This window comes from Pseudopodoces humilis, chromosome 7 (genome assembly GCF_049639895.1).
Source record: "Pseudopodoces humilis isolate 2021_Gansu_Grassland_sample_001 chromosome 7, ASM4963989v1, whole genome shotgun sequence".
NCBI classification, from domain to species: Eukaryota; Metazoa; Chordata; class Aves; order Passeriformes; family Paridae; genus Pseudopodoces; species Pseudopodoces humilis.
Window position 1 is genome coordinate 35,601,761 of NC_142206.1, and position 25,376 is coordinate 35,627,136.

The following is a 25,376-nucleotide window of genomic DNA, read 5'->3' on the forward strand; positions in this document are numbered from 1 at the left end:
TACCAATAAGTCACTATTAATTTTGGAAGTTATACAGAAAACTATTTAAGTTATAATTGGCAAATGTATCATAAATTTATATTGAGAAATAGTTTTTCTTGATAGCAATACTTCAACAGGATCTGCCAATTTTTGTCAAACTTTGGCAGCGCACACATGCTTACAGATTTTGGCATTTGCCTTAAAGGCACATTTTCATCATGCCTGTTTTCCTTGTAGCTCCCCTGGTTGGCACCCTGCCTGGCAGACTTCTGCAGTAAGGCCTCAGGTTCTCCAGACTCACAGAATAGATAGATTTCCTTAGTTTAGGCACTTAGTGTTTGGATGTCCATGCAAAGCATTTCATTTTACGGAACTTTTCAAAAGAGTAAGTTTTCAGTCTGAAACAGAAGTAGACTTACATTAAATTCTTATATGAGAACAGCTGATGTTAAAGTTTGTGCATGTTCTTAGTAAGGCAGCAAAATAGGTTACACTTCTTATGTGTGCTCCCTGTTCTTTACCAAAATAAAGCAATGATCCATCAAGAAGCACAGACAAATATGAGCTCACCCGGTAGACTCCAATTTCAGCATTGACTCACTCCAGTTGCTAGAAACAAGGTAAACAAAAAACAAGGTGAAATTGAATCCCACTCACATGTCAAATTTGTCACCACTGGAAAGTGCTTGATCTATCAAGAGAGTTCCTCTGGTTTACATTTGATTTGGTTGAGTTCTTTCCCATGGCATATACATGGGAAACCCCATGAATATAAGATTTTAGTAGATGCCACAGGTCTGGTGAGGCAGAAGGTGACCAGTGCGGTATGTGTCTGACTTTCTTTGTTTAATACCTTATGACCTATTTTTCTAGGGGGAAAAAGACCTAACTAGTTTCTCTGTGAAAGTGGAAAGTTTAGCTAAGTCCAGGATGCCAATATTTTGGTACACCTAGCTGAATAATACTGAACCATAATCCATAATTACCCAAGTGTGATCTTTTTCCCAGTCTTATGGGCTGAAGTAGTATATGGGGGCTAACCTGCCTAGCAATTAATTCTTAAAATTTGCCTAGTAGGTTTTTTTTTTCCTTCTCCTTTCTCCCTTATTTGAAAGGATGCCAAGTATCTGTATCAGCTTGTTAGCATTTTCCCTATCACATCTATGACTTCATCATTCAGGTGTGCAAAAGAGGTGTTGGTTTATCCAATAATGTAAAACAAATAAACTCCCAAACAAAAAAGACTGTTATTAAGACAAAAAAGATATAGCTATTGCCTTGACATGAGAACAGGATTTGCTATTTTCTTACCCCTGGAGAGGTGAAACTCTAGGAAGGCTTTTCAGGAGTGAGGTGTAGAAGGGCAAGAGGAGGGAGGATGAAAAACATAGAAAGTAGAATATCCAACTGGTTTTGAAGAGAGCCTAGTAAAATGAGAATGAGGAGGTCTGATACATATCTGAGACAATGGGTGAAAAAGGCATACTGATGGGAATTCTTCAATCCTATAATGTGAAAATTGGATGGATGGATGGATGGATGGATGGATGGATGGATGGATGGATGGATGGATGGAGACGTGGCTGAGCAGGTGCATTATACTTGAGCTGCACAAACTGCACAAATGCACACTTTTACTCATCTTGTTTTAATTGAAGTGGACAAGACACTGGATAAACTGTTTCTGAACTACCAAGGATTGTAGAAGTGAAAATGGCAACTTGACGTAAATCAGAAATTCTGACTTCCAAGTATGCGTTGGATACTTCTATGTACTCCACAGCTAAGTTTTGACATAAATATGCCAAAATATTTGACATAAACATATCTTCAGATGTATGATTACCAGTACACATGTGGTGGATATGCATAGGATATGGTGTAGCAGAAAAGGAAATACCATCAACAGATCCTTAGGTCAACACTTAAATGCAGCATAACCACTGTTGGTTTTGCTTCTATGATGAATGTGCAGGAATGTGTTAGCCTAATGGAAAATGGTAAAGGCCATGGAAATACTACCACAGAGTACCTTACCATTCCTTTTTCCTGTGTATGAAAAACAAAGGAAAATGATACAGGGCAACACAACCCCAGATTTGCTTCAGTACACTTTGATGCTGATGTGTCTGGAAGAGCAAGTTTCCATTTAGGTTACAAGTTAGGAATCAGTGAATTCATCTGGCTGAAATGCAGACAGTTCAAATTTCACAGTGTAATATTTTTAAACAGCAGCTGGGAAATTTTTAATGTATTATATTGGCTAATGGCAGATTATTTTTTTGAGAAGCAATGAATATTAGCACAAGTTTCTTAAAGTGATGCATCTGAACAAAGTCTTTATGACTCTGGTAATTCTCCTAATTTCCCTTTAGAAAAGTTAGTTTACTTGACTTGATCCCTGGAGTCCTCATAGCATGGAATTTATATAATCTTTCTATATCCATGAGTCAACCAGTGCACCTGTAAGTTGACTTTTAAATATACTCAAGCACATACACTTTTACTGACAGAAAATTTGATAATCAGCCTATTTTCATACATGTTTACTGTATAGACATGTTTATTTATGTTTTACTTTACAATTTTCAATTGATGATTCAGATTTAGGCTGAAAGAAAAATAAACAATGGCCAATGATTAGCCAAATTTTAGTCTTGTAGGAAGATCCTGACTGAAAGTATAGAAATGGCAGAAAATATAGCATGTCAGAATAGCTGACACATTTGACCTTGCCCAACAAGAGCTGCTTCAGAATATGTCAAAAGGCCATGATTATGAGAGACCTTAAGTGGAAAAAGGTTTTGGTTTTTTTGGAAGTGGGAGTAGGGAAAGAAAGTGGGGAGGAAGGAGGAGATTTATAAATAATTTTTCATAATACTTTTTAATTTTCTAGAATTTTTTTGTTTGTTTGTTTGAATAGAGGTGCCTTTTCTTCATTTCCTCTATAGTACATACTAACTATCCAGCAGAGGTGCAAAATAGAGAGGAAAAATTCTTCTGGCTTTAGTGATGTTATGTATCTGGCAAAAATTTTCTCAGGACAAAGCTCTTCTTCAATAAAAGAATGGATTTATCTACTGAAAAGCTCATGACTCTAACATAAAAGCAATATTTGAGCAGTGGAGCTTTACCTCGTGGCTCTTATTATATTAATATCAATATATTATATTAATAATTATATAATAATAATATATATATCTTAAATTAGCTCTTTGCGTGCTTCTGCCTCTCATCCAATGTATCTTTACATTTTTAACCTCAGTCTTCAATACCTGTATATGAACTGGTTTTTTTCCAAGATAGACCAGGTGTAAATTTCAGCTTTACAGTGAGTTACTCTGTCACATGTTTTTATAATGCAGCCTGAACGTCCCTCACTGTTAAAACTAAATGGCTTAGCATTGGTAGTCTAATAATTGTTAGAAACAACAATCAGTATCTTTAAAGTTTTCAGGGAAGCAGAGATCTGCAATACATTGTCAGTTCAGTGGAAGTCAGTGGAAAAGCAGAAGCAACACAATTCTCAAAAGACTAAAATGCCTTTAATGCATCCTCAACTTTCCCACTACCTCAGCATGTTTTAAAACTGACCGAACAAAATCACTCTGCTTAGATTCTTATAAAATATGTGTGATAGGTACAGAGGTTATCCAGCTGCATTTTCCCACCTAACTCCACACTGTCTTCTTAACAACGACTCAATTTATTCTATGTACTTCTGATGCCACTCCAGGACTGCTTCAAACAAAGTTTAATCAATGAACTTATTTTAACAAGACTTTTATTGAAAACGTACACAAAGTCAACATGTTATTTAGCTGCTGAATGTACATATTAGAGAATATTCATAATAGAGAAGAATATTTTAAGAAAAGGGGAAATACAACTGACATGCTGCAGTTTATATTTTACTAAGGCATTTAGGCTTGAGAGGAAGTTATACTGTGTGCATGTGTATCTATATACACAAACACACAAATACACACACACAGGTTATCTGATTTGAAACTGTACAATTCTATGCAAATCATTATTTTTTGCCTTTTCTATTTTTAGAACACTAAATAAAGCTTTTATCCAAATGGTAGAAGTTGTTCACAGAACAGCAGTTATAATCTACTCTTCAAGAGTTTGCTTACAATTACAATACTAACGATGCACAAAAAACCCCCGAGATCTTCACGGGAAAGTTCTCTCTTACCAAAATGAGGCTCAAGTAAGAAAAACACTAGTTTGCAAAGGCACCGTGGAGACAGGTTTTAATACATTAAATACAACATGAATCATTCACAATAACAAGTTTAGTGTTTCTGGGAACTTTTGTAAATACAACACAGTTGGTCACACAAAAATGTTTCTGTTGATTTGTCTTGGCAACTCAGATATATCAACAGTGTAACAGCATAACAGCTTTGTTCCCATCTGACAGAAAATAATGGCAGTTCTGCAAGGCAAACGTTAAACCTGACCGTATGTATTTATTAATTCCACAGTGTTTTGACAGATTATAGGGGGATGCAACTTAAAGGATGCTGACACGCTCACTGAGGGCTTTCATTTCTGTTTCTTCTAGCTTGGTGTTATCGTTATGGTTAGCACTTGGACTGATAAGGTGTGCTGGATACTGCAATCCATGTTCCTCGGAATACTGTTCCCACCGGGAGTCATCACTTTCATGGGTGATGTAACGTTCCCCCATTTTACATTCCAGTTCCCTTAAATCTAGCCAGGTTTGGTAGTCCTGAAAAAGTGTAAGAGTATTACCTTTAGATTTGCTCTAGAATGGAAAAATCTTATAACATATAAATGTGAAATCTGCCTAAAGATATAAATTTCATCTCTAGAGGATTTTCGATAAATTAATTTTATTAAATTGTCAAAAGTATAGTATTGAGATGTTAGAGGTTGTTTTGCAAAATGTATGGATATTTATAGATTGCCATAATATCTAACTGAGGTATGGTGGTAAAGCAATTCCTCACTCTAGGTGCAAGATGAATAAGGAAGAAGAAACATGTTTAAATCATACATGTACATTCTAGTGATCTGTATCAGTCAAGACAGTTGAGTCTGCATCTCAGGATAATGATGCAGACCACAAATTCAGCTGGGGCTAGAAAAAACTCCTTTTCCAAAACTGGGCAATTACTGGTTTGCTCAAAGAAACGTACACATCTAAACATTAAGGTAGTTTGGAGCTCTGTTGACTGTTGACAGTCAAATATAAGGCTGGAAGTTAGATGCTGTTTAGACCATCATGCACTGCAGCCTCTCATCTGTCCAAAGTACACGAGTTTAATGATTTCTTTTCTTATTCCCACCCAAAGCACGCATGAAGCTATAGCAATAGAGCCAATCCTAGCCTCATGTAGACTAATCTCTCCTCATGATCCTGTGTCCAATTTTCTTTTTTCTCCTTCATCTTGTCTCAGCCTAAGGCACAATCCTAACCACATAGCCAAAGCACCAGAAAGCCCAAACAGAGTAAATGCATAAAGCTTTCATCTTCAGTATCTCATATACTTTGGCCCATTTCTTAAGAGTCATCCTCTCAGAGAACACCACTACGTCTCACTGCCCTGTAAGGAAAAATAACCACTGTTACCTTACCTTAGCCTGCAAGATAGGACTCTTCTAGACAGAGAATCATCCCATCCCTGGTGCTAGAGCTGCTGCTGAACTGCTTCGCCTTAGTTCACCTCCACTCACTACTACACAAGCAATAAAAGTAGATATAGAGGAAAAGGACCCTGTTCTGTCACGTGAGACAGCCAGCCTCCTTGCTGCAGACCTTAGCCCAGACACTTCTGGTCCCCAAAGACTCAAGCAAATGCATTCTGCAATGGTTGCCAGGGAGAAGAGCAGTCTTGGATGAAAAAACTAGTGAGGGACAGGAAATCTGAGAGGAAGCATGCAAGCTCCAGGTAAATGTTCCTGGGAAAGGTAGGGTGCAGCGTGGGCGATTACAGCCCTTTTCCTCCTATACCAGGAGGTCACCATCTACCAAAGTAGGACTCAGTTTTCTGCTTTGATAAAGATTCCTTTGGGATTGAGGATTATGCATCTGGTCTACACCATGCCTGTGCCATGATTGCTTTCCTAGATGCAAACCAAGCTCACTTGGGAGATCCAACACGCAGATGCATCTGTCTGGCCTCAGCCTGTCCTCATCCCCAGGGAGGGACCCAATGCCCTGGCCTGGGCTGTCTCCAGGCTTCCCTGCTCCTTGGCTGGGGATGCTGGGACAGGCCCTGGCTCCTCCCTGCTCTGTCTTAGGCCTTAAACTTGCAGTGATTTGGCTGCTGCCAGGATTTTAAAAAAATTACCATATCATATGGTGAGCACAAGGCAGAGACTGCTAGCATCTTAAAAATTCCTTACATCTTGGTTTTCAGTTGAAGAATTCAGCTGAATGTGGTTAATGTATTTTCCTGACAAGCACACAACTTCACTAGTTTTTGTGATGACTGTGAAGTGAAAGCCTGTTGAATAATTTTAATAAAAAGTGAATCAGAGTAAACCCCAGGCAATGAAGTAATGTAAGTCAAATGACTACAAGAAGGTTTTTTATATATGTAATTTTCTCAGTAGACAAATATGATGAAGTATTTTTGCAATGTCTTGATATGAATGAGAGTTTTATTATTAGAATCTAAGACTTCAGAAATTAATGAGAAACCATAGGTAAATAGGTGAACGAGCACGAGGTCCTAAGGATCTAAAAACATCTTCAGGTTTGTAGATTTTCTTAGATTCTACTGTGCTTAAAGATGAAGATATGTTATATGTTTAGAGTCTAAATGCAAAAGAAAAAACATGGAATTTGTAGAAATACCTGAAAGAAAAAACATGGAATTTGTAGAAATACCTGTAACCATGGGTGGCTTAATGTTTTGTCCACACTGTAGCGCTTTCTCATTTTCACTTGCAACAAATTATTTATGAGATCAATAGCTGAAAAGAAATAATATTGGAAAATGTTAGTTCAAATGTATTTGTTTCAGGTAGGACATGCAAACAGAGAGCTAACATAGACATGGTAACTGTAAGAAAGAGGCCAGTTATCCCTTCTTACTCCAGCTTTTTACAAGTTGCAGTCAATGCTGATGTACCTGAAGGTACCCATGCAACCCTTCCTAATGGGACTACAGCTGTTTTACTGAACAGTTGCCTGAAAATAATTCTCACTCAGGTCCTGCCCAAGAGAAAAACAATTCATGTAAGTGAGGTCTACATTCAGCTAACCAGGACACCCACCAAGGTACAGCTGAAATGCAAGGAGCAGGTTTATTCCATCACCACAGACACGGGGACATGGCTCTGCTGGGCTCAGCTCATCCTGGCAGAAGGGGCACTGCCTGCCCCCATGGATCAAAGGACTGTGTGCAACCACAGTTTATCTCAAGGCTCTGCTTCTGTGATCTCTCTCCCAGCACGAGGCTCAAGCCTGTCTGTGCGAGTGAGTTATCTCTACATGGGAGTTCTACTTCTCAAAACAGGCAGAGGATGAGCAACACTGGGCATAACAAATGGAGTTTGCCCACACCAACGTTTTTAACAGCAAGGTGCAAGTTGACTTTGAGTAAAAATATTCACTCATTGCCAAATCTTCCAGCTTTAACATTTTCCTCCCAAGAAGAGCATTCCTCAGGCACCACAGTAAACAATATACGTGTACATATTTTTCTGAGACTTTCAGTGTCACTTTTAGCTGATAGCAGAACCTTCCCAGTACCTGAGTGAAGAAATCAGGTTCTGTAAGTCACCAACTCTTGCAATACTATTCTTTTGAACTGAGCATTGCTTTTACTTGCTAGTCAACAGCTGGCAGTTTTAGAAAAGTGAGAGGGCTTCTTTTACAAATTTCATGATTTCATGGTTTTGGAGTCAATGATTCACTGAAGTTCACAGAATCACAGAATGGTTTAGATTGGAATGGTCCTTAACCAACTCTCCTACCATGGGCAGGGACACCTTCTAGTAGACCAGATTGCTCAAAGCCCTGTCCAAATTGATCTTGAACACTTCCACAGAAGGGGCAACCACAACTTCTCTGAGCAACTTGTCCCACTGTATCCCCACCATCACAATAAAGAATTTCTTCCTAATATCCAACCCCTTCCTAACAACCAACCTGAACCCACCCTCTTACAGTTTAAAGCAATTAGTCCTATCACTACATGCCCTTGTAAAAGGTCTCTCTTCAGCTCTCTTGTAGCCTCCTTTAGACAGTTCAAGGTGCTATATGGTCTCCCTGGAAACTTCTTTGCTTCAAGCTGAATAAACCCAACCCTTTCACACTGTAGATGTTGTGCTGTGGTGCCTGAAGGGATGAGGTCCATGAGCCAATGACCAGTGCATGGAACTGCAATGAGCGACCCATTTGGAAAAATCTGTGGAATGAGACTGATGAGCTTTGAATGCTATTACAGAAAAACATTAAAAAATAGTAAAAAAAAAATAAAAATGAAGCTATAATGAAAGGTTAAATCCTATTAGGTGGTGCTAAATGTTCAGCATGTGGAAAGTTACTATCCTTCCAGAATAACTGACTAGCCACAAGGAATGATAATATTCCTACAAATTTTCCATTTTGTCACATACCTTGGCATGTCCAAAGTATGCTGGTTTACATCCTAATTTCTCTGTTTATATCATGGTGACAGGGAAAGATGGTCTTGAAAGTAACACAGACACACAGCACCACTGAGGGGCACTGGGTCTGAAACACGTCAGATGGATATTGTTGCCAGCTGGGTATTAAGGGAGCTGAATAATCATCTTGTCTGTTTTTAGAGTATGAGATGGGATGGAATTCTTTAAAGCGATTATCTCTGAGGTTGTATTTTGTACAACAATATGGAAAACCTTTTCTTTTTTAACAGAGACTTCCTCTCTGCAAGCTCAATTTGCCATCTAGGGCTTTATGTGTGCTTCTGCCATGGGGCAGAGACAATGAAAACAATGTCCAGGAAAATGGGGACACACACGGCAGTCTTGGATTGACAGACAAACCTATTCTTAGCAATAGGAGACTATCACTAAAGCAGCCCTGACTTCCTGGTGATGAATACTGTCTTGGAAATCAAAGCACTCATGGGAATGATAGAAAATAAATCTCAGGACTTATGACAAAGAAAGTATTGCCAGAGGCTCCGAACCATTCTTTTCCTGGAATAGATGGTCCTAATTTTACTTTTCTGTTGCAGACAAACAGATTCTTATCTACTGTCTCTTTTAGCATCAAGTACAGTTAATGCTAAGTTCTCTAACTCATTTTTATTTTGTTCCCTCTCAAAATGCTGGTGAACTGTATGTGGGATAAGAAATTCAGTAGATATCCAGTAGGACCATTACTGACATCCATCTTAAAACTCATTTGTTTTCCAAAATAGTGGGGTTAATCTTCCTCCTCTTTATTGGTAAGAGATATTCCCAAGTTCCAAGCTATGGGAAAGAGATTGGAAAGTCAGTCACGTATGACGGTTTTGATATCACCTATCAAAAAGTAGTGGCCATTGTTTTTATCTGATATTTCAAAGAGGAAAACATAGTCCCTTACCCACTGCAGTATATCTGGGTATCAGCAAACTTCAGCATCTTCTGCAACACTGTCAACTTACTCTTAAATTCAGCAAACTTACAGTAAGACTTTAGTCTGTCTTTTGATACATAAGCTAGTGCTGAATGTTAATTTAGTAGGACTACCATTTCTTTATTATTTCTAGTGGTATTTGGGTATGTATGATCTTCAGAGTTCATTTTTCAGTCATTTACTATGAATCTCAGTTTGGAGAATAGGTCAAGAACTTGATGAAAAGGTTGATTGTCCTGGTAATTGCTGCAATGTAGGTGCACATACCCCAGCATGTGCCTTGGCAACTGTCAAGTACCTACTGAATGTTCTTCCTGCCACTGAGGGCTGATAAATGTCTCTATTACATTTCTTCTGTGCAACCCACTGGAAGCAGATATGACTGTGAGCCTTACAAGTGATGAAATCATATTTAGCTATTCAACCTCCCTCAAGTAACAACAGGATGAGGGGCCCCTTTGCCCCTTTTTTCACTTCAGGACAAGGATGTATTACATGTAATGACATATTTCTTTGTATTCTTGGGGGAAATTGCCAGTGGCTTGTTGAACAGACCAGAAAGGCACTGATCTAGAAAAAATCACTAGAGAAGGTGCGCAAAAAAAGACAGGGAAGAAAACTATGATGAGAGTGAAAAGGCAGTTTCCCTGGATGGTTACAATTGTCAGTATTGAGCAATCAAGAACAGTTTACACAGATAGTCTGCCTGTTTCCCCACTGGAATACTGCTGTCTCTCTAACCAGTTTTGCTGTTTGTTTTTAGTTTTTTATCTAAGGTTCTTTTTGCCAGGAAGGTTTTGCCTATCCCTTGCCTCTTAAGAAATAAGCACAAATAAATAAATAAGCAGAAAAGCAACATGACTACTAGAAGTACACAGGAAGTAGAAATTCAAATTATCTGATACAACTTCACTTGCTTTATTACTCAAAGTTTTCAAATTTAAGTGAAGGAAGAAAACATGAGTTTCAACAGCAATGAGCCTTTGCTACTTTTTATCAGGAAATCATTCAAATCAAGAAATGCCACTTCTTGATCTTGTAAGAGCCCTGTCTGAGTAACAGAAGTCAAGATGCAAGTGATAGATACAGGCAGGACAACAAAACAACAGCGCAGTGTAAAGCAAAGAAGAATCTAGAAAGCTTAATGATGACATTGTGAGCTCTGGAATTAAAATGCTTAAAAGATATGTAGAAAGTTCACGGTTTTTCTCTCTGTTTAAATTCACAAAAACCCCATCCTGTTTTGACAGTGTCCTGACAACCACTATCTTACAAAGCTTAGTCTGGCTTCAATTAATGTAAAATGAATGAACAGTAAGATTGTTGACTCTATTTCTGAATTAAAAAAAAATTTCACATAATTGTTTGATGATTAAGTTTTAAGCAGTTGCACTTCTTAAAAACACTGAAGGTAAAAATTTGGAAGGAATTAACACTTATTTTAGACATACAATCTCAGGGGACTAAATTTGGTCATCGTCTGTTACAAAATTAAATATTCTGTCTAAGAGGATAAAGCAGTTTTGAGGAGAGAGTAGTAACTACATTTTTAGTATTTTTAAGTATTTTTATGCATTTTCACTGATATTTTTTTTTTTAATCGGGTTTTAAAGTAATCCTTATCAGACATTTTGGGAGCTTTATAAAATTGTATAGTATTCCTCTGTAAAATCAGTAATTAAATAAATTCAGAGTATTAAGAAAGACCACCTATGGTCTGCGCACACTCTACAGGAATGCACCAGGTTATCACCAAGAAGGCAACCTGAGAGAAAGTTCAGAGAGGATTAGGGAAGTGCTTTTTCTAACCCTTTTATGAGCTCCTGTTTACCTTCCATGATAGTGTAAGCAGTCAGCTGAGGACAGCTTCCCGGAGCTGGAGACTTTGTTAAAGGCAATAAACTAGCCAACTACTCCAGTAGAATGAGTATGGTCCTTTTAGACAGGTGATCATTCAGCAGAATTCACAACAGAAAAATTCAAATGCAAACTTTAGAAATCTCTGTATCCATTTGATTTTAGGAACAATGGCTCTTTAGTTTCAATTCAGTGGAAAGAACCTTCACAGTCAGGAGGTTCATGACTCTTTACTGCTTATGCAAATTTATTAATATGGCAAATAATTAATTGTAGTACAGAAAAAGTCACAATTTCCCCTCTAAGCATCAAATTAACACAATAATTACTTTTAACAGGAATGACTGCTTTAACTCAATTAGGATGTGACCTACACATAAATGTGAAAGTTTACAAAATATCTGAAAACTCTATACAAATGTATCATTCATTTAGTCCTTCCCAAAGATTTAAACTTTTTATGTAACCAATAAACAAGAAATAAATTTAAGGAAATATATATATATATATATCTCCTAAATTAATGATAAATTTATAATTTATTAAGAATTTTTAAAGTACACCTAGAATACTATCTACTCTTACTGCCATCATTTGAACAAATTTAAGCTGCTGCCACTAATATGGAAGGTCCAGGACTTCTTATGCCCTGGATTTTTCTAAGAATAGGTTAACTGATTAGAGATCATCATTGTTATAATCTTTTCATACACACAAATCCCTTTCCTGCTGCTGGTCAATACAGCTTTGTTTACAAATGCTCTAGTGTGCATGCAGTTATTTTAACATAAAATATAAATAAATACTGGCTCAAAGGCAGCTGTGGTATTTATTTATGACTACAAAACATTGTAACAGGGACACCATGATCGAATTTAATGCATGATAGGAATTGCACCATTTCCTCCCAAATTATTTTAATATTATGTAATGTGAAGCACCTAATCAATGATGTGCATATCACATAGCCCATCAGGCTAGTAGTAACAGCTGTGCTGGTGGAAGCTGATGAAAAAAAGAATTATAAATACAATGTTTTCTGAAAATATGACATCAGAATGAAACATAACATGAATAATTCCAACCTTGACATAGCACATTTTAGGATCATACAGTTCAAAAGAATAGCCACCACACTGAAGATATAGTACATAAAATGTACTAACAGGTAGAGAGACAAAATCCATCATGGAGCTCTATCTATATTTAGCAGTGTTTATTTCTTGTAACATGTAGCTAAGTGAAAATAAATTTCTTGAGATGATGCAAATTTGGTAGACTGGAAGGTCAAAGCTAGAAACAAACAGTAAAGCTGTTGAAAACAGCTGGTTTCATGTTGGGGATGTGAAATTTAAAGCTATAAAATAGATAAGAGTTCTGCAAGTAAACTCCTCTATATCAGTATCTAGCAAAATGCCAGAATGAAGACTGAGTTAAGTTCAAATTGTCATACAGCAATTCAGTGAATTTAGAAATGTAGCTTGGCTTAACAAACATTGACGACAAAGCAGAAATAGACTGGGCACTGAAATGCTGAATGGCTCTGACAAAACCTAGTTTTCTAAAACATACTGATGACTACCACAAAAACTATCTATCTCCAGTAATGTGTTACAATTCTATTTAGACATCTGAAAGCAGACCCAGGTTTTGGGATGTGTTCTTTCAAAAGAGTGACGTTACTGGGAAAATACAGAAAAATGCAGCCACTTGGGTAAAAAATCAGAATTCCCTGTGGAGAAATCTGATACCTACAAAATTGAAAGGTCTTAGTTTTCCTAAGTTACATTTTAATGGGGAAAAGGAAGGACAAAGCATTACACAAAAAAGATAAATTTCTCATCAGGAAGAGTTGATTAAATTAATCCAGGAGTTATGGTATCAGACAGACACATTATGGAAAAAGAGGACTCAGTGAATGACTAGATCATATAAATGACTGACAGTGAAGACAACTTGATGGTGACTTAAGAACCTTAAGCACTCAAAAAATATTATCCTCAAATAGGTTTGTTCTTTGTCTTGGTTTTTTTATTGGATTTTTATTTTAAGAATTTCTATAAAATGCTACAGAAAAAGTAACTATCAAAAAAATAAACACAGACAAGAATATTGCACAATATGACACACATTTTCTCAAAAATGCAACCTATCTCCGTGTGCTTTTCCTATGAATCTGTTAGACTTTAAGTATATTATTTATATTACCATGCAGTTCAAAATGTTATGGGTCATGTGTTTTTTATGAATCTATCACCTCAGTGATATTCAGTGCAATTTAAAATTTTAAAAGCCAATTTTACTTGAAGACCAGTAATTAGCTACGTAATATTTAATGGGAATATTTAGGCTACTTTACCACTCTTGTTACTTTTCCAGACACATTGTTAACATATGATCAGTCTCATTTTTTTCTTTTAAAGTTTTCCTATCTTCTGCCTTCCAGCTCACAAATTAATATGCTATTGTTTGGTAAGGATCAGGAAAAGCATGTAGTGTGCACTAAAACCAAAGTGGTGCTAAACACAGCAGAATTCACTCTAATTGCTCCACTATCTATTAAATTCAAAGAAATACATGCTTTTTCCTCTTTGATTACAATAAAAATAGAAGATGGCAATAACTAAGTTTAGCTATTCTTAAACTTTTTACAGGAGCAGTGGTCTGAAGAGAGCACTGGAATAGCTACAGCTGCAAGAATTTTTAGATATTTGGCTCTCTGAGTCACAATAATAATCATGGACAAGACACAAAAGGTTTAACTGCTGTTTGCCTTTCCTTAGCACCACTCTTTGCAATAAACATGCAGGAGTTCCTTCATAAAACCTTTAAAATAATCGGCGTTTCTCCCCTAAATGATTCAATCATTTGCGACATTAATTAACACGGCTGTTAATTAACAGCTGTTAATTAATTAATACTCTTCAGAATAGTAACCCAGATTAGATGTGTCAGGACACCAGGACAGGTTTACATTTTAACCATGCTGCTTTGTCAGAGGTAACAGAAGCTGGATGGAGCCAGCATGGGCAGCTCCTGCCCTCTGACAAGCTGTGCAGGAGAGTGGAGCAGGACATGAGAAAAACATTCCTTTATTTTCCCTAAGTAACTTGGAATTTGAGTTCAAAATTGAGCTCTAAAAAGCAGCCTTATCAAGTAATACTTGGACAGAGATCCAGACTTCAGCTCCCTGTGTCAGACGTAACGGAATCTCTTCAGACATTTTCCAGCTTTTCATTTAGCACAATAGAGTGGTTCATCACCTAGCAATCCAAAATATCCAAAAATAGTAGTAAAATCACAATGTATAAGCAGATTTTCATTAAGTAATTTATTAAAGTGTGTTTCCCTCCCTTCTGCATGTTTTCAGCCTGGTATCCATCAACTCCTAATGAAGGCTGTGATTCCACAAATGGAGAGATAACACCCAAGTAGGTGAATTTTCTGTAGGTGCTCCACTGAATCTTCACCTCTGAGTGCAAAAATTGATCTTCTGTCTACCACAGTAGAAACTTGTGGGAGACAATTTCTTGCAGCTTCCCCTGTGTTGATTGCTGTTTGCTTATCTCGAGCGACAGATAAAGCATTGCTGCCAACAGATTCTGTCAGCTTACATATCAAAGTGTGTGGAGGTTCAGGAGAACTTCAGTGTGTAATTGTGCAGATTTATAGCTTTTTTTTTCCTCCAACAGATTTCAAACTTCATCTGCTACTGAGATAAAATAACAAACAATGCTCCCAGAGCATTTTCAGAAGAGAATTTCACATGGCTGTAATATATATTATAGCAAGCATTAGGCACACTGCTCTAAACTATGCTTAACAGGTATGTCAAACATATCACCTGAAAACCAGAAAAGCGGTACTGTAAATACCAGAAATTATAAATGCTAATACTGTAATTCAGTTTGGCACATATTACAGTTCAGAAAAGGATATAAGATGCTTATAAATGTTTCTTTAAGACTTAAAATCCTGCAGAATTCTGGCCTAAAAAAAATAAAATCCTGAAGAAAATCAAGTTGCCTGAAAATGTTATGTATGTGAAAATCTTAGTGAAACCCTATGTGCCTATTTTTTAAAATGCCCTACTTAGTTGTGTTTAGACACATTTTTAATAGAACTAATTTACCTTCTTTAAAGATGTTCCTAGTGAACCAGTCACAGTGTTCTTTTGTTTTTTATCAAAAGTCTTTGATGCCATTGACCAGAACTCAAGTTTCAAAGGTCTCACAGTTATCTCCAAGCCTTTTCCCCCTGCATAAAGTCTCTTGTATGACATTTTCTCACACTGTTCCTGAAATCTTATCTACGGAATTGTTCACCTGTACATTCTCCACACAAAGATATCAGAGTACAGCATCCTATTGAAACCAAACTCAATTACTGGAACAAGTAGAACAAGAAACAGACTGCATATGCAATAGAGCTGAATGATGAGGTAGGTAAATAAATATACACAAGACCAATTACAGCAGCTAAAGCTCCCCACAGATTCTATAGCAATCTCATCTGTAGGTAGTTATGTGTCTCCTTCAACACCTCCAGGGGAGACCCCATGCTAGAAGATTACGCCATATGCAGTCTATACATGCTCTGTAGGAAATGTCTACAGCAGCTGATAGTACAAAACAGACACATTACATTACTGGAATTTTTTGTTGTTGTTTTTAAATTCTGTTATGTACAGGAAAAAATATAAAAGCAAAATACATCTACTCTTTTTAGCACTTATATAAGAACAGCCACAAACAGGTATTACCTTCAAGAGAAATTTCCTTCCATGGGTTAGGTGGATACATGAAAGCAGCATTCTGGATTTGGTCATGTATGTCTTCGTCTTCATTGAATGGAAAGGTACCACTGAGGCTTACATAAATGATGACACCCACTGACCACATATCCAGGGATCTGTTATAGCCTTTGTTTCTCAGAACCTCTGGAGCAAGGTAGGCTGGTGTTCCTACAACTGAACGCCTAAATGATTTCTCTCCAATGATTCGGGCAAAGCCAAAATCACAAAGTTTTACCTGTTTAATGAAAAATGCTATAGTAAGACAGACATTATTTTTATTATCAAATACATAGTTGAGAAACTTTTATCATCAATTAGTTGCAAGATGCATCTCTACTGTTCCTTCAAGGGTACTTTTTTTTAAACTCCTCTTTGAGAGGAATATTCTTATTCCACTGAAACAGTAGACTGGAATACCAGTCCATGGTATCTCTTCTGTTCCTTCATTGCATGAATAAAGCACAGTTGTGGATAGGCTTAACAGCTCAGGTTCCCAATGAAAGTAGTAATACATAGTAATACTTATATACTTATAATATTACTAGTTCATAGCATAAGAACACAGCAAATAGAAAAATTGTTTTACCTATGGCTTTTTCCTAAAATGAGCAACTTGACAAAATTTAGCTCTTAAATTTCCACTTTTATTTTATTGTGGTTATTATTCTAGTTATACTCTGCCTCTCTGCAAACTTCCTTGTCTGAGTTCTACAAAGCAACAGATTAAGGGGCTTGAAAATTCTCACTTAACTCAGTACAGATTCTTTCCTTCCAATTATTGATATTGATATTATTTCAAAATTATCAATAGTACTCATTTTGAATATGGAAGACTGAGGGAGATTACAAAAGAACTCTGTAGACTGAAGGTAACAGAAGTTGATAAAAATACCTTTTAATGAGAAATATAACCAGTAAGAATGTATATTTAAATATCCTGTGATCTACGTGGCATTTAAATTCATAGAATTGGAGAAGAAGCTCCTGTTCTTTATGAGCCTTACCCAATCTTTCAGAAAAATAACTTTGTTTCTGGAGCAAATCAACCAGCCAAGTAATTTGTGCTGTAGTGGTGAGCAAATTAGAAATGATCACACGACTACCTATGTCACACTTGAAGATGTAGTTCAATATTTTAGACAAATGGCAAGAGTCAAGGATTTTTAAACTTCTTTATAAAGTGGTTTGAATAAGTGATCTTGCCTAAAAATTCTGTGCAGACTGGTCACTAATGATCTTCTTGTTTACATAAACATTGCTAGCACTTATTAACTAGAACAATTTATCTTAAGAAAGGGCATTTTCTACTTGCCTGTGGGAAAGGATCAGCTGATGCCAGTAACACATTTTCTGGTTTGAGGTCACAATGAACAATATTTTTGAAATGGAGATGTCTTAAAGCAACAAGGATCTGTGAATAAACAAATCAAATTATGATTGTTTGTTTCATATTGTTTGAAAAGTACCAGTGACCAGAGAAGCAAGGACTGGTGTGAAGAAAAAACAATCCAAGAAGAATGTACTTTTTGCAAGAATGTCAACAATGAAAACCAACACAAACCAAAATGCTGTGCCTCAAGTTTTCTTGATGTTTCACTGCATTGAATATGATTTTTCCCTCTCCAAGAGTTTACATTATAAACATCTTTTAAAAATTGGGTTCTAAGTATTTGTTTACTTTTTTGTGCATTAAATCTTTGAATGCAGAATCACGTTTCATATCTAGACTCAATCATTTCACAGAAATACTATATGATCCAACTGAAGTGTTTTCTTGATGAGAGAAAGAATGGAGAGTATTGTATGTATTTTTGTTCTGTTACGTACACATAAATATAATAAAAATGTAACATATATCCATCCTTTTTGTGTGGCTTTAACTCAGTTCCTTGTGTTTGGTCAGGGGCTGACAGAATTTGCCACTGTATTGGAGCAGTGAATGCTGAGGAGGTTGAATGAACGGGTGAACAGAAGAAATCAAATTCTACAGCTGCTGGCAGCTCTGCCCATTAAAGCCTGGGCAAAACCCAGATAAGGAATTTATAATAATAAACACCATAATACTTTTGCTCCTGCTACTTTCTTTTTTCTTGACTGCTGAAACATGGGCTTCTCTGACTGTGAGGTGGCCCACTACCGATGTGTGTACCTAAATTTAAACCAGTATTTCAGGCAGCCAAAGAAGGAGTATGATAATATTACAGGAATATAAGAGCAGGAAGCTCAAATAAATCCCATAACAAATTGTTAGTAGAAGTAATAATGGAATCCAGACTCAGACACTACTACTACACAGGTAGCATTGAGATCCAATCTCAGCACAGAAAATAGGTTTAACTGTGCAGAGTATGAAGTGCAGTGGTTTGATATCAAGTAGTTCAAGAGGCTCAAATTTCTTTTTGTAGGTCTTCAACAGTTTGCTTTTAGTGCTTTCCTTTCTTGTGCTTAATTCATCCATCACATGAGAAACTGTAGCTTGATGTCCCCTCCATCCAGCAGCCAACAGCTCTACATGTGTCTAGTTTTAAGTCCTCATAATAATTTACTATCAGATGACGTACAGTAATGTAAAGAAAGCTGTTTTACCACCCCTGCTTAACTCAGATTTTCACAAAACAAACAGGTAAATTATGTGAAAAGGAAAACATAAGAAACAGTGATAATAATTGACCTCAAATCTCCTTCTAGGTCTATAATTAATTTCTTACCTGAGTAATTAAAAACTTAGTTATTCTCTCTGGCAATCTGCCCTTTTCACTTGACAAGATCATTTCCAGCATGTCTCCATGGAGTTTTTCCATAACAACAAAGACTCTTTCTGGCGTCTCAAACATACACTCCAGATTTACAACCCCAGGATGATGAAGATTCTATTGAAGATAAATACAGCACTAGATTTCTCAATATGATCAGTAGCTTTTATCATTACATAGCCAGACTTCAGACCCCCACCTAAACCAGACAATGTTTCAGTATTTCATAATTTAAACTGTGTGCCTAACCTGTAGGCAACAGGGACAAAATTGCTAGGGGCAGTACAGGAGTATGTATGAATTTCAAATTAGTTTAACATGCATTTTCTTTATTGTGCCTGGCGCTTCAAACTGCAGAAATTGTAACTCCTAGTGTGACATTGCTGTCATTTGGGTTTGGCTTTTTATGGAAAATAAGCAGCAAAAATACTAATATTTTTGCAAAAACACTAGTGATTATAAATTAAAATCTTTATATATCTGATATTTATAGAAATAAATAATGGAGCTGATACAGTAAAAAAGAAGAGAAAAGTACCTGTAAAATGGCAACTTCATTACGAAGTTGACTTTCCTGTTTAGTTGGAAATCTTAGTTTATCAATTATTTTAATGGCAACATCTCTTCCAGTTTTGCGATGCTTTCCTGCATTAATAAAACAAAAGCTCTCTATCAATTAAAATTATTAATTATGAAAAGTGTTGCTTTTTTTGTTTTGTTTTTTTTTTCATAGGTTGTACAAATGGCCATAACCAAGTAATTCTCAGGGCTGGTTTGCAGATAAGACATTAAAAGTTTTCTGTTATTTCTCTTCTTTCTACCCTTTAAGAACTGAACTTTTCTTAATGTTGCCTGACAAAGATGTTTAAACATTTAAACAAATATATGAGAAAGTCAGGTCTTCATTTCAACAGTATAGATGCAGATTTCATTTAGTCATATATATATGCTAGCTGCTGCTGCATTCTGTGCAACTGGCTGGTTGTAGACTTAACTCCTTCACTAGTAGCTCCACAGTAGCAAATAATGAAATATGCGATAGCCTTTAGACACGTTAGTGCATGTCCCAGGTTTATCAGAGAGCCAGAGATACCTCAGTGAGAAATTTGTTGTTAGTTCTCACTTCACAGTCTCAAACAACAGCTGTACCTAAATATACCCCCAAAAAACTGCTGAATAAAGGAGAAAAGAGAGAGGAAAAAATAATAAGAAAATAAAAAGAGAACCAATTCTACTACTGAAGCTACTGAAGAAGCAATAAAAAAATGCTATGTAAATATGTAAAGAAACACAGAAGGGAAAATAATATTTTTTTCATTCATCAACATTAGTTCTCCAAAAGAACAGCTTTCTGCACTTCAGATGCTTTCTGCATTTCAGGTGCTTTATTAGAACTTACAGAGAATATGAAGCTATTGATATACACTGACCCACTACTGGGCAGAAGACTTCAGTCTAAAAAATTACTTCATCAACATAAAACATAAACATATATTTTGTTGACTGTATACTGCTTAAATGAAACAACAGACAGCTAATTTCTGCAACAAAACATTTCAGAGTCCAAATACTTTCCCCATTGGAGAAAATTTTTATCTTAAGCACAATTGTATAACACACCAAAGCCTTACCTCCATAAACAATTCCAAACTGTCCTGATCCCAATACTTCATCTGGGAAGATCTGGTATACAGTGCTAATATCCTGTTTATACAAACAACAGATATTAAGCCCTAAGGATATGGAAATAAAATTTGGATTTAATTTGCTTTTTCTAGTGGGAATTAGCATTCTTATAGTGCAGTTCATTTTAAAGCATATAATCTGCCAAAAAATTCAGGTGTGTTTTCTTACAAGCCATAGTAACTATAATTGCTGTAAAAGCTGATGAATCTTCAACAGGTTCACTCAGAGGGGTAAAATATTCCATTTGTGCCAGAGAGGCAGTCTCATGTCTCACTATTACTCAGTGCTGTAACACAGGCTAAAGCACAAGCTGTTAGCAGATTCATTTGGGAGACTCAAACAAACATCAACTCTTGCAGGTCAGTTTTATTTTCCTGATATGTACCCAGCAGCATATACAACAAAGAGTAAAAGAGTGTCTAATTCATAATAAAGGCTGCCTTTTTATTAGGAAATAAACGGACATATCCCTAGCAGGCAATTTTTTGCAATCTTTTTCTGACAACTACCAGAGCTGTCCCAAAGCTTTAGCTAGCTGCAGGGAGTATCTATTTTTTCCATCTGCCATGAGATAGAAAGCAAGGAGTGTGACTGCTTAACTTGACCACATGACCTGTGTCTAACTGTCCCAGAGTAAAATAAACCCATAATATGTGTGTTATGACATATGCAACTCCTCCTTTGGATAAGTTCCATTTTTGTACACCAGAGAATATCTGATCTCTCAGATATGACAGGAAATGGTATATTCATCAAGGTTTGCGGTCATTTTTACAAGGTTCAGCTGACAAATTCAATGAACTAGTAATTTCTACACCTCGCTTTTTGGTAATTAACATCCTACACAGATCCACAGTTAAAGCCTGTGAAATTACCCATACATAATTCCTGCATCTCGAGAAAAAGTGCCACAAAGATGGTTTTTGTCAAAATTAAAAAAGCTAATTATTTGTTAATTTCTTCAAAGTAAGTGAGAAATGGCTGATGGGAACTCCCCTAACACTCCTCTTGAAAAGCAGATCAATGACTTTGCCAGTTTAATCATAGCATGTCTAACACCAGCATCCAGAGAACACTCACCACGTTTTCTTGGACTTGGCAGTTTGACACAGAAATACTGATGGATATATCCCCTGGGGAAGCAAGCAAAATATACTTTAGATTGCTGTGCTTTTAGTTCAAACATGTAGTAATAGGAAATGACATTCATATTACATCAGTATCTACTGACAGCTTTAGAAATTGGACCAATTAGGTCAGCTTGTTTGTCTACCAGCTAATATAAAATTATACCAGCCCACAAACACATGAATTGAATAACAGTTTTGCAGTGTAGGGAAAAAAAACCCAGAATTATACAATTCATTAATATTTTTTTAATAGTGAAGTCTCGTAATTCCCATTTATAAGCTTCTTATTGTTTTTTTCCATTCTATTTTGAGGCTTTGTATCTCACCCAAGTAACAACTGCAACTAAACTGGTTTTATTTAGTGGATTTAATAACAATTTTGATTTATTTAGTCACCTACAACATATTTGATGCTATTCCAATGAAGGCAAATACACATTCAAACTGCATACTGTTACAAGTAACACACATTTCAACTGGCTTTAAAGACATGATAAAACAGACATAATGGAAACAAAACCTTGCACCTGCATTTTAATATAACAAACACCAGATCTAACTTCTATCAGTTCGGAGCTTAGGATATTTATAAGCATGTCATAAGCATTTGAACTTACTGAGGGGAAATTCAGAATATGCCTACTGCTAACTGCATTACAAAAGGACAATACTTTGGTAAGGAAAGCATGCTTCTTTGGAGCACTGTCCTTCTGTCTCCTCTGTATAATCCCACTTATGCTGACTTTCCATTTGTTTAAGTAAAAATTTTAAAACCAGAGTCCCCTACTGTAAGGCCTTTATTACACACTGAAGATGCTACTACCCATAAGCACTAATCCTAGTTGCAGTAAGTAACACAAGTAACTTCTGCCTCACATGGCTTATTCCCTTTCCTTAGGAGGACTGCTTTTGGTATAGAATGTTTCAGTTACAGAGGTTTTTAATCATTGCCAATTTGTTTTCAACTATATGTACTGCTGTGCTTACACAAAAAAAAACATGGAAAAAGACACAGACAAGTCTTAGACTTTGAGCAAAAGAAAGAAGGTTGCTATTATTCTCACTGTCCACAAAAAATTGTACTAAAGGTCTCAGACAACCTTAATTTTTGCACATATAACCCAAAGATAACTACTAACTTGTAAAGAAATTTTTCAAACTTCCCAAGAGGGAGATAAGACAGCTGTCATGCCCAGTCCAGTATTTTAGGTGATTTGTTTAGCTACATTGGACTCAAACCAGGGGCACTAGGCAACTAGTCTGATGGAAATGACATCCAGAATTTGACACTATTTTATACAAAATCCCAGCCAAGAAAGCAAAGGACATTGCTGATCTAATCTGATATGTGAGCTGTTGTGCCTGGAGATGCAATGCCACAGCCTGTTGTATTACTTGGTTTCTGAAGGGCTTGTGGTCTCATTAGCATTTTGTGCTGCATTAATAGCATCCAGATGTCAAGTGCTAAAGTGGGTGTATATTGCAACAAAAGATCTAATCCAAATTATGTAGACATATCCAAATTCTCTTTACACTGACTAGACTGAACAGAAAAATAGAACAACCACCGCAGCACATGGCTAGTAGTGGGGAATTGTTTGCTCTGTGCTACTTTATTATCAGTTCCCAAGAGAGATTTAAACAGGTCTTATATTTGGTTTACATGAACCGTCATCTTTGCTAGAGAATTACACAAAGGTATGTAAATTGGAAGCTAAGATATAGTCCTTTTGGTCCTGGGTAACACACGTGCCTTGTGCTTAGAATAGCTGTTCTTCACACTTGAGCTCTTTTCATATCAGCATGGGACAATGTTTGAGGCAGCTGTACAGACAAATATGATGAAAGGGAGCATATCATCTATACTGCAGTGACCCAAAGAGTGAAGAGCTGCTTCTGCAGACAGCTAGAAACATAAATTGCAGTCAGAAAAAAAATCTATCAGTTCTGAACTGGAACTCAGAAAATTTCATCTCTCTGCACAAGGAGGCTATTTCTCACACCAGCAACGCAAATTTGAATTAGAAGCCTTACTAATTTCGTAACTATTTGCTTACTAAAATATCTGCATCTTGCATATCAATACAGATGTCCTACTATAAACTGAAAACACATGGATGAGAAACTGTGGTGTTTAAAATAATATGGAAGACAAGTGACAAGCCATGACAGAATAGCCTTTATATATATACATACATATATATATATATGTGTATATATATATATGTATATATATATATATAAAGGCTATTCTGCTGCACAATATATACATTTCAATGTGTACAGAAGACTGAGCAATGTCACTTGAGATGGGAGTCTCCTTATCAGAAATGGAGGAAATAAGCAGACTTACTGTGCAGGCTGGGTCCTGACCCAGTTGATGCCCCTTTAGGGATGACAGGCATCAGGGCGTGCTGTATTGCCATCTCCCACATTCGTGCCACATCAATGCCAACACCACTGCTGATAACCCCGTTATTCAGTGGAACACTTGAGAGGTTGTCTATGTTTTCTCCAACATAATAGACGATATTTGCTGTGCTTATTTCAAAGCAATGAGGATTGGCTCCTTGAGGCAGCAAAGTGAAAGTTTTTGCAGGTTCCAGAGACAAAATTTCAGACAATGGGATTTCCTAAAATGAAAAAAATATTTTACTTTCTGTGTAAAGATTATCAACATATAAAACTTCAGCATGAACTTTACTTGATGAGTTTATGCTACCAGTTGTTGCCTTTTACCACATGCTTCTTGTACAAACAAAAAGGCTCTTGTAACTTGAAACTCTGTGACACAGATGACTGTTGATGGTAAAATACTAAATGTTTCTCTCCAAGACTAAATAGAAATTTAATTACTGAGCTGAACTTATCAAACAGAGTAGTGAGGTTCCTTCAGAAAAAAAGCACGGCCATCCATGTATTAAGAGAACTTCATTAGAAAATATGACTTCTCATATAAAAACTTTTCATTTCTACAACACACATTTTATAGGTCCTGGTTAACTGGCACCTTTCTGATCAGAGACTTGTTTGTGAAAAGTAGAACACACATATGCAGCTTAAATAATGAAAAAATAAAAAACCCAAAACCTAGATAGAAGTTATTCTACTACTGTAGTTTTAGTAAGCATCATTTTAGTCCTTCTATTCTGGTGGTATAAAAAGAGGTTGGAAAATACTCCTTACTTTGTAATATTTACTTCCGGTATCATTTTGAAAAAGTGTAATGCATTTGCTGTCCAGCCTCCAGTAGTGTCGCTTTCTCTGCAATAAAAAAAAAGTAAATTCATGAAATGTTCATTTCGCAAAAGCACCACTGCCAAAACCTTTCTTTAGTTTGAAGAGATGTACTGTGAACAATAAAGACCCAATTACTATTACAAGATTTTAATGAAAACTTTATAATTCAATTTAGAATTTATAGACCCCTTATTATGCTCTGCTATTTCAGGAACAGTTCTGTTAAAACTGTACAAGTTTTAAAAATTTAAAAGGTCATTCTGATTCAGATACATTCAGCACAATTTGCTCTTATATATGATCCTAAAGCAATTAAAATTTCTCTCGGTATCCCT

At 36.3% G+C, this 25,376-nt stretch overlaps 1 protein-coding gene across 2 annotated transcripts in view; it reads right to left on the reverse strand.

The window, feature by feature from the left end:
- Nucleotides 1–3,749: 3,749 nt before the first annotated feature.
- Nucleotides 3,750–25,376, reverse strand: part of PRKD1 (protein kinase D1) — a 116,670-nt gene continuing 95,043 nt past the window's right edge. For both annotated transcript variants that reach the window (XM_005520317.3, XM_088057772.1), the window contains 10 exons: nt 24,988–25,065; nt 24,155–24,434; nt 21,752–21,804; nt 20,617–20,689; nt 19,524–19,630; nt 18,941–19,102; nt 17,545–17,643; nt 16,200–16,467; nt 6,854–6,939; nt 3,750–4,726 (listed from right to left, as the gene is read on the reverse strand). In XM_005520317.3, coding sequence (XP_005520374.1) covers nt 4,508–4,726; nt 6,854–6,939; nt 16,200–16,467; nt 17,545–17,643; nt 18,941–19,102; nt 19,524–19,630; nt 20,617–20,689; nt 21,752–21,804; nt 24,155–24,434; nt 24,988–25,065 — 1,425 coding nt within the window. In that variant the 3' untranslated portion in view covers nt 3,750–4,507. The remainder of the gene's footprint in view (nt 4,727–6,853; nt 6,940–16,199; nt 16,468–17,544; nt 17,644–18,940; nt 19,103–19,523; nt 19,631–20,616; nt 20,690–21,751; nt 21,805–24,154; nt 24,435–24,987; nt 25,066–25,376) is intronic.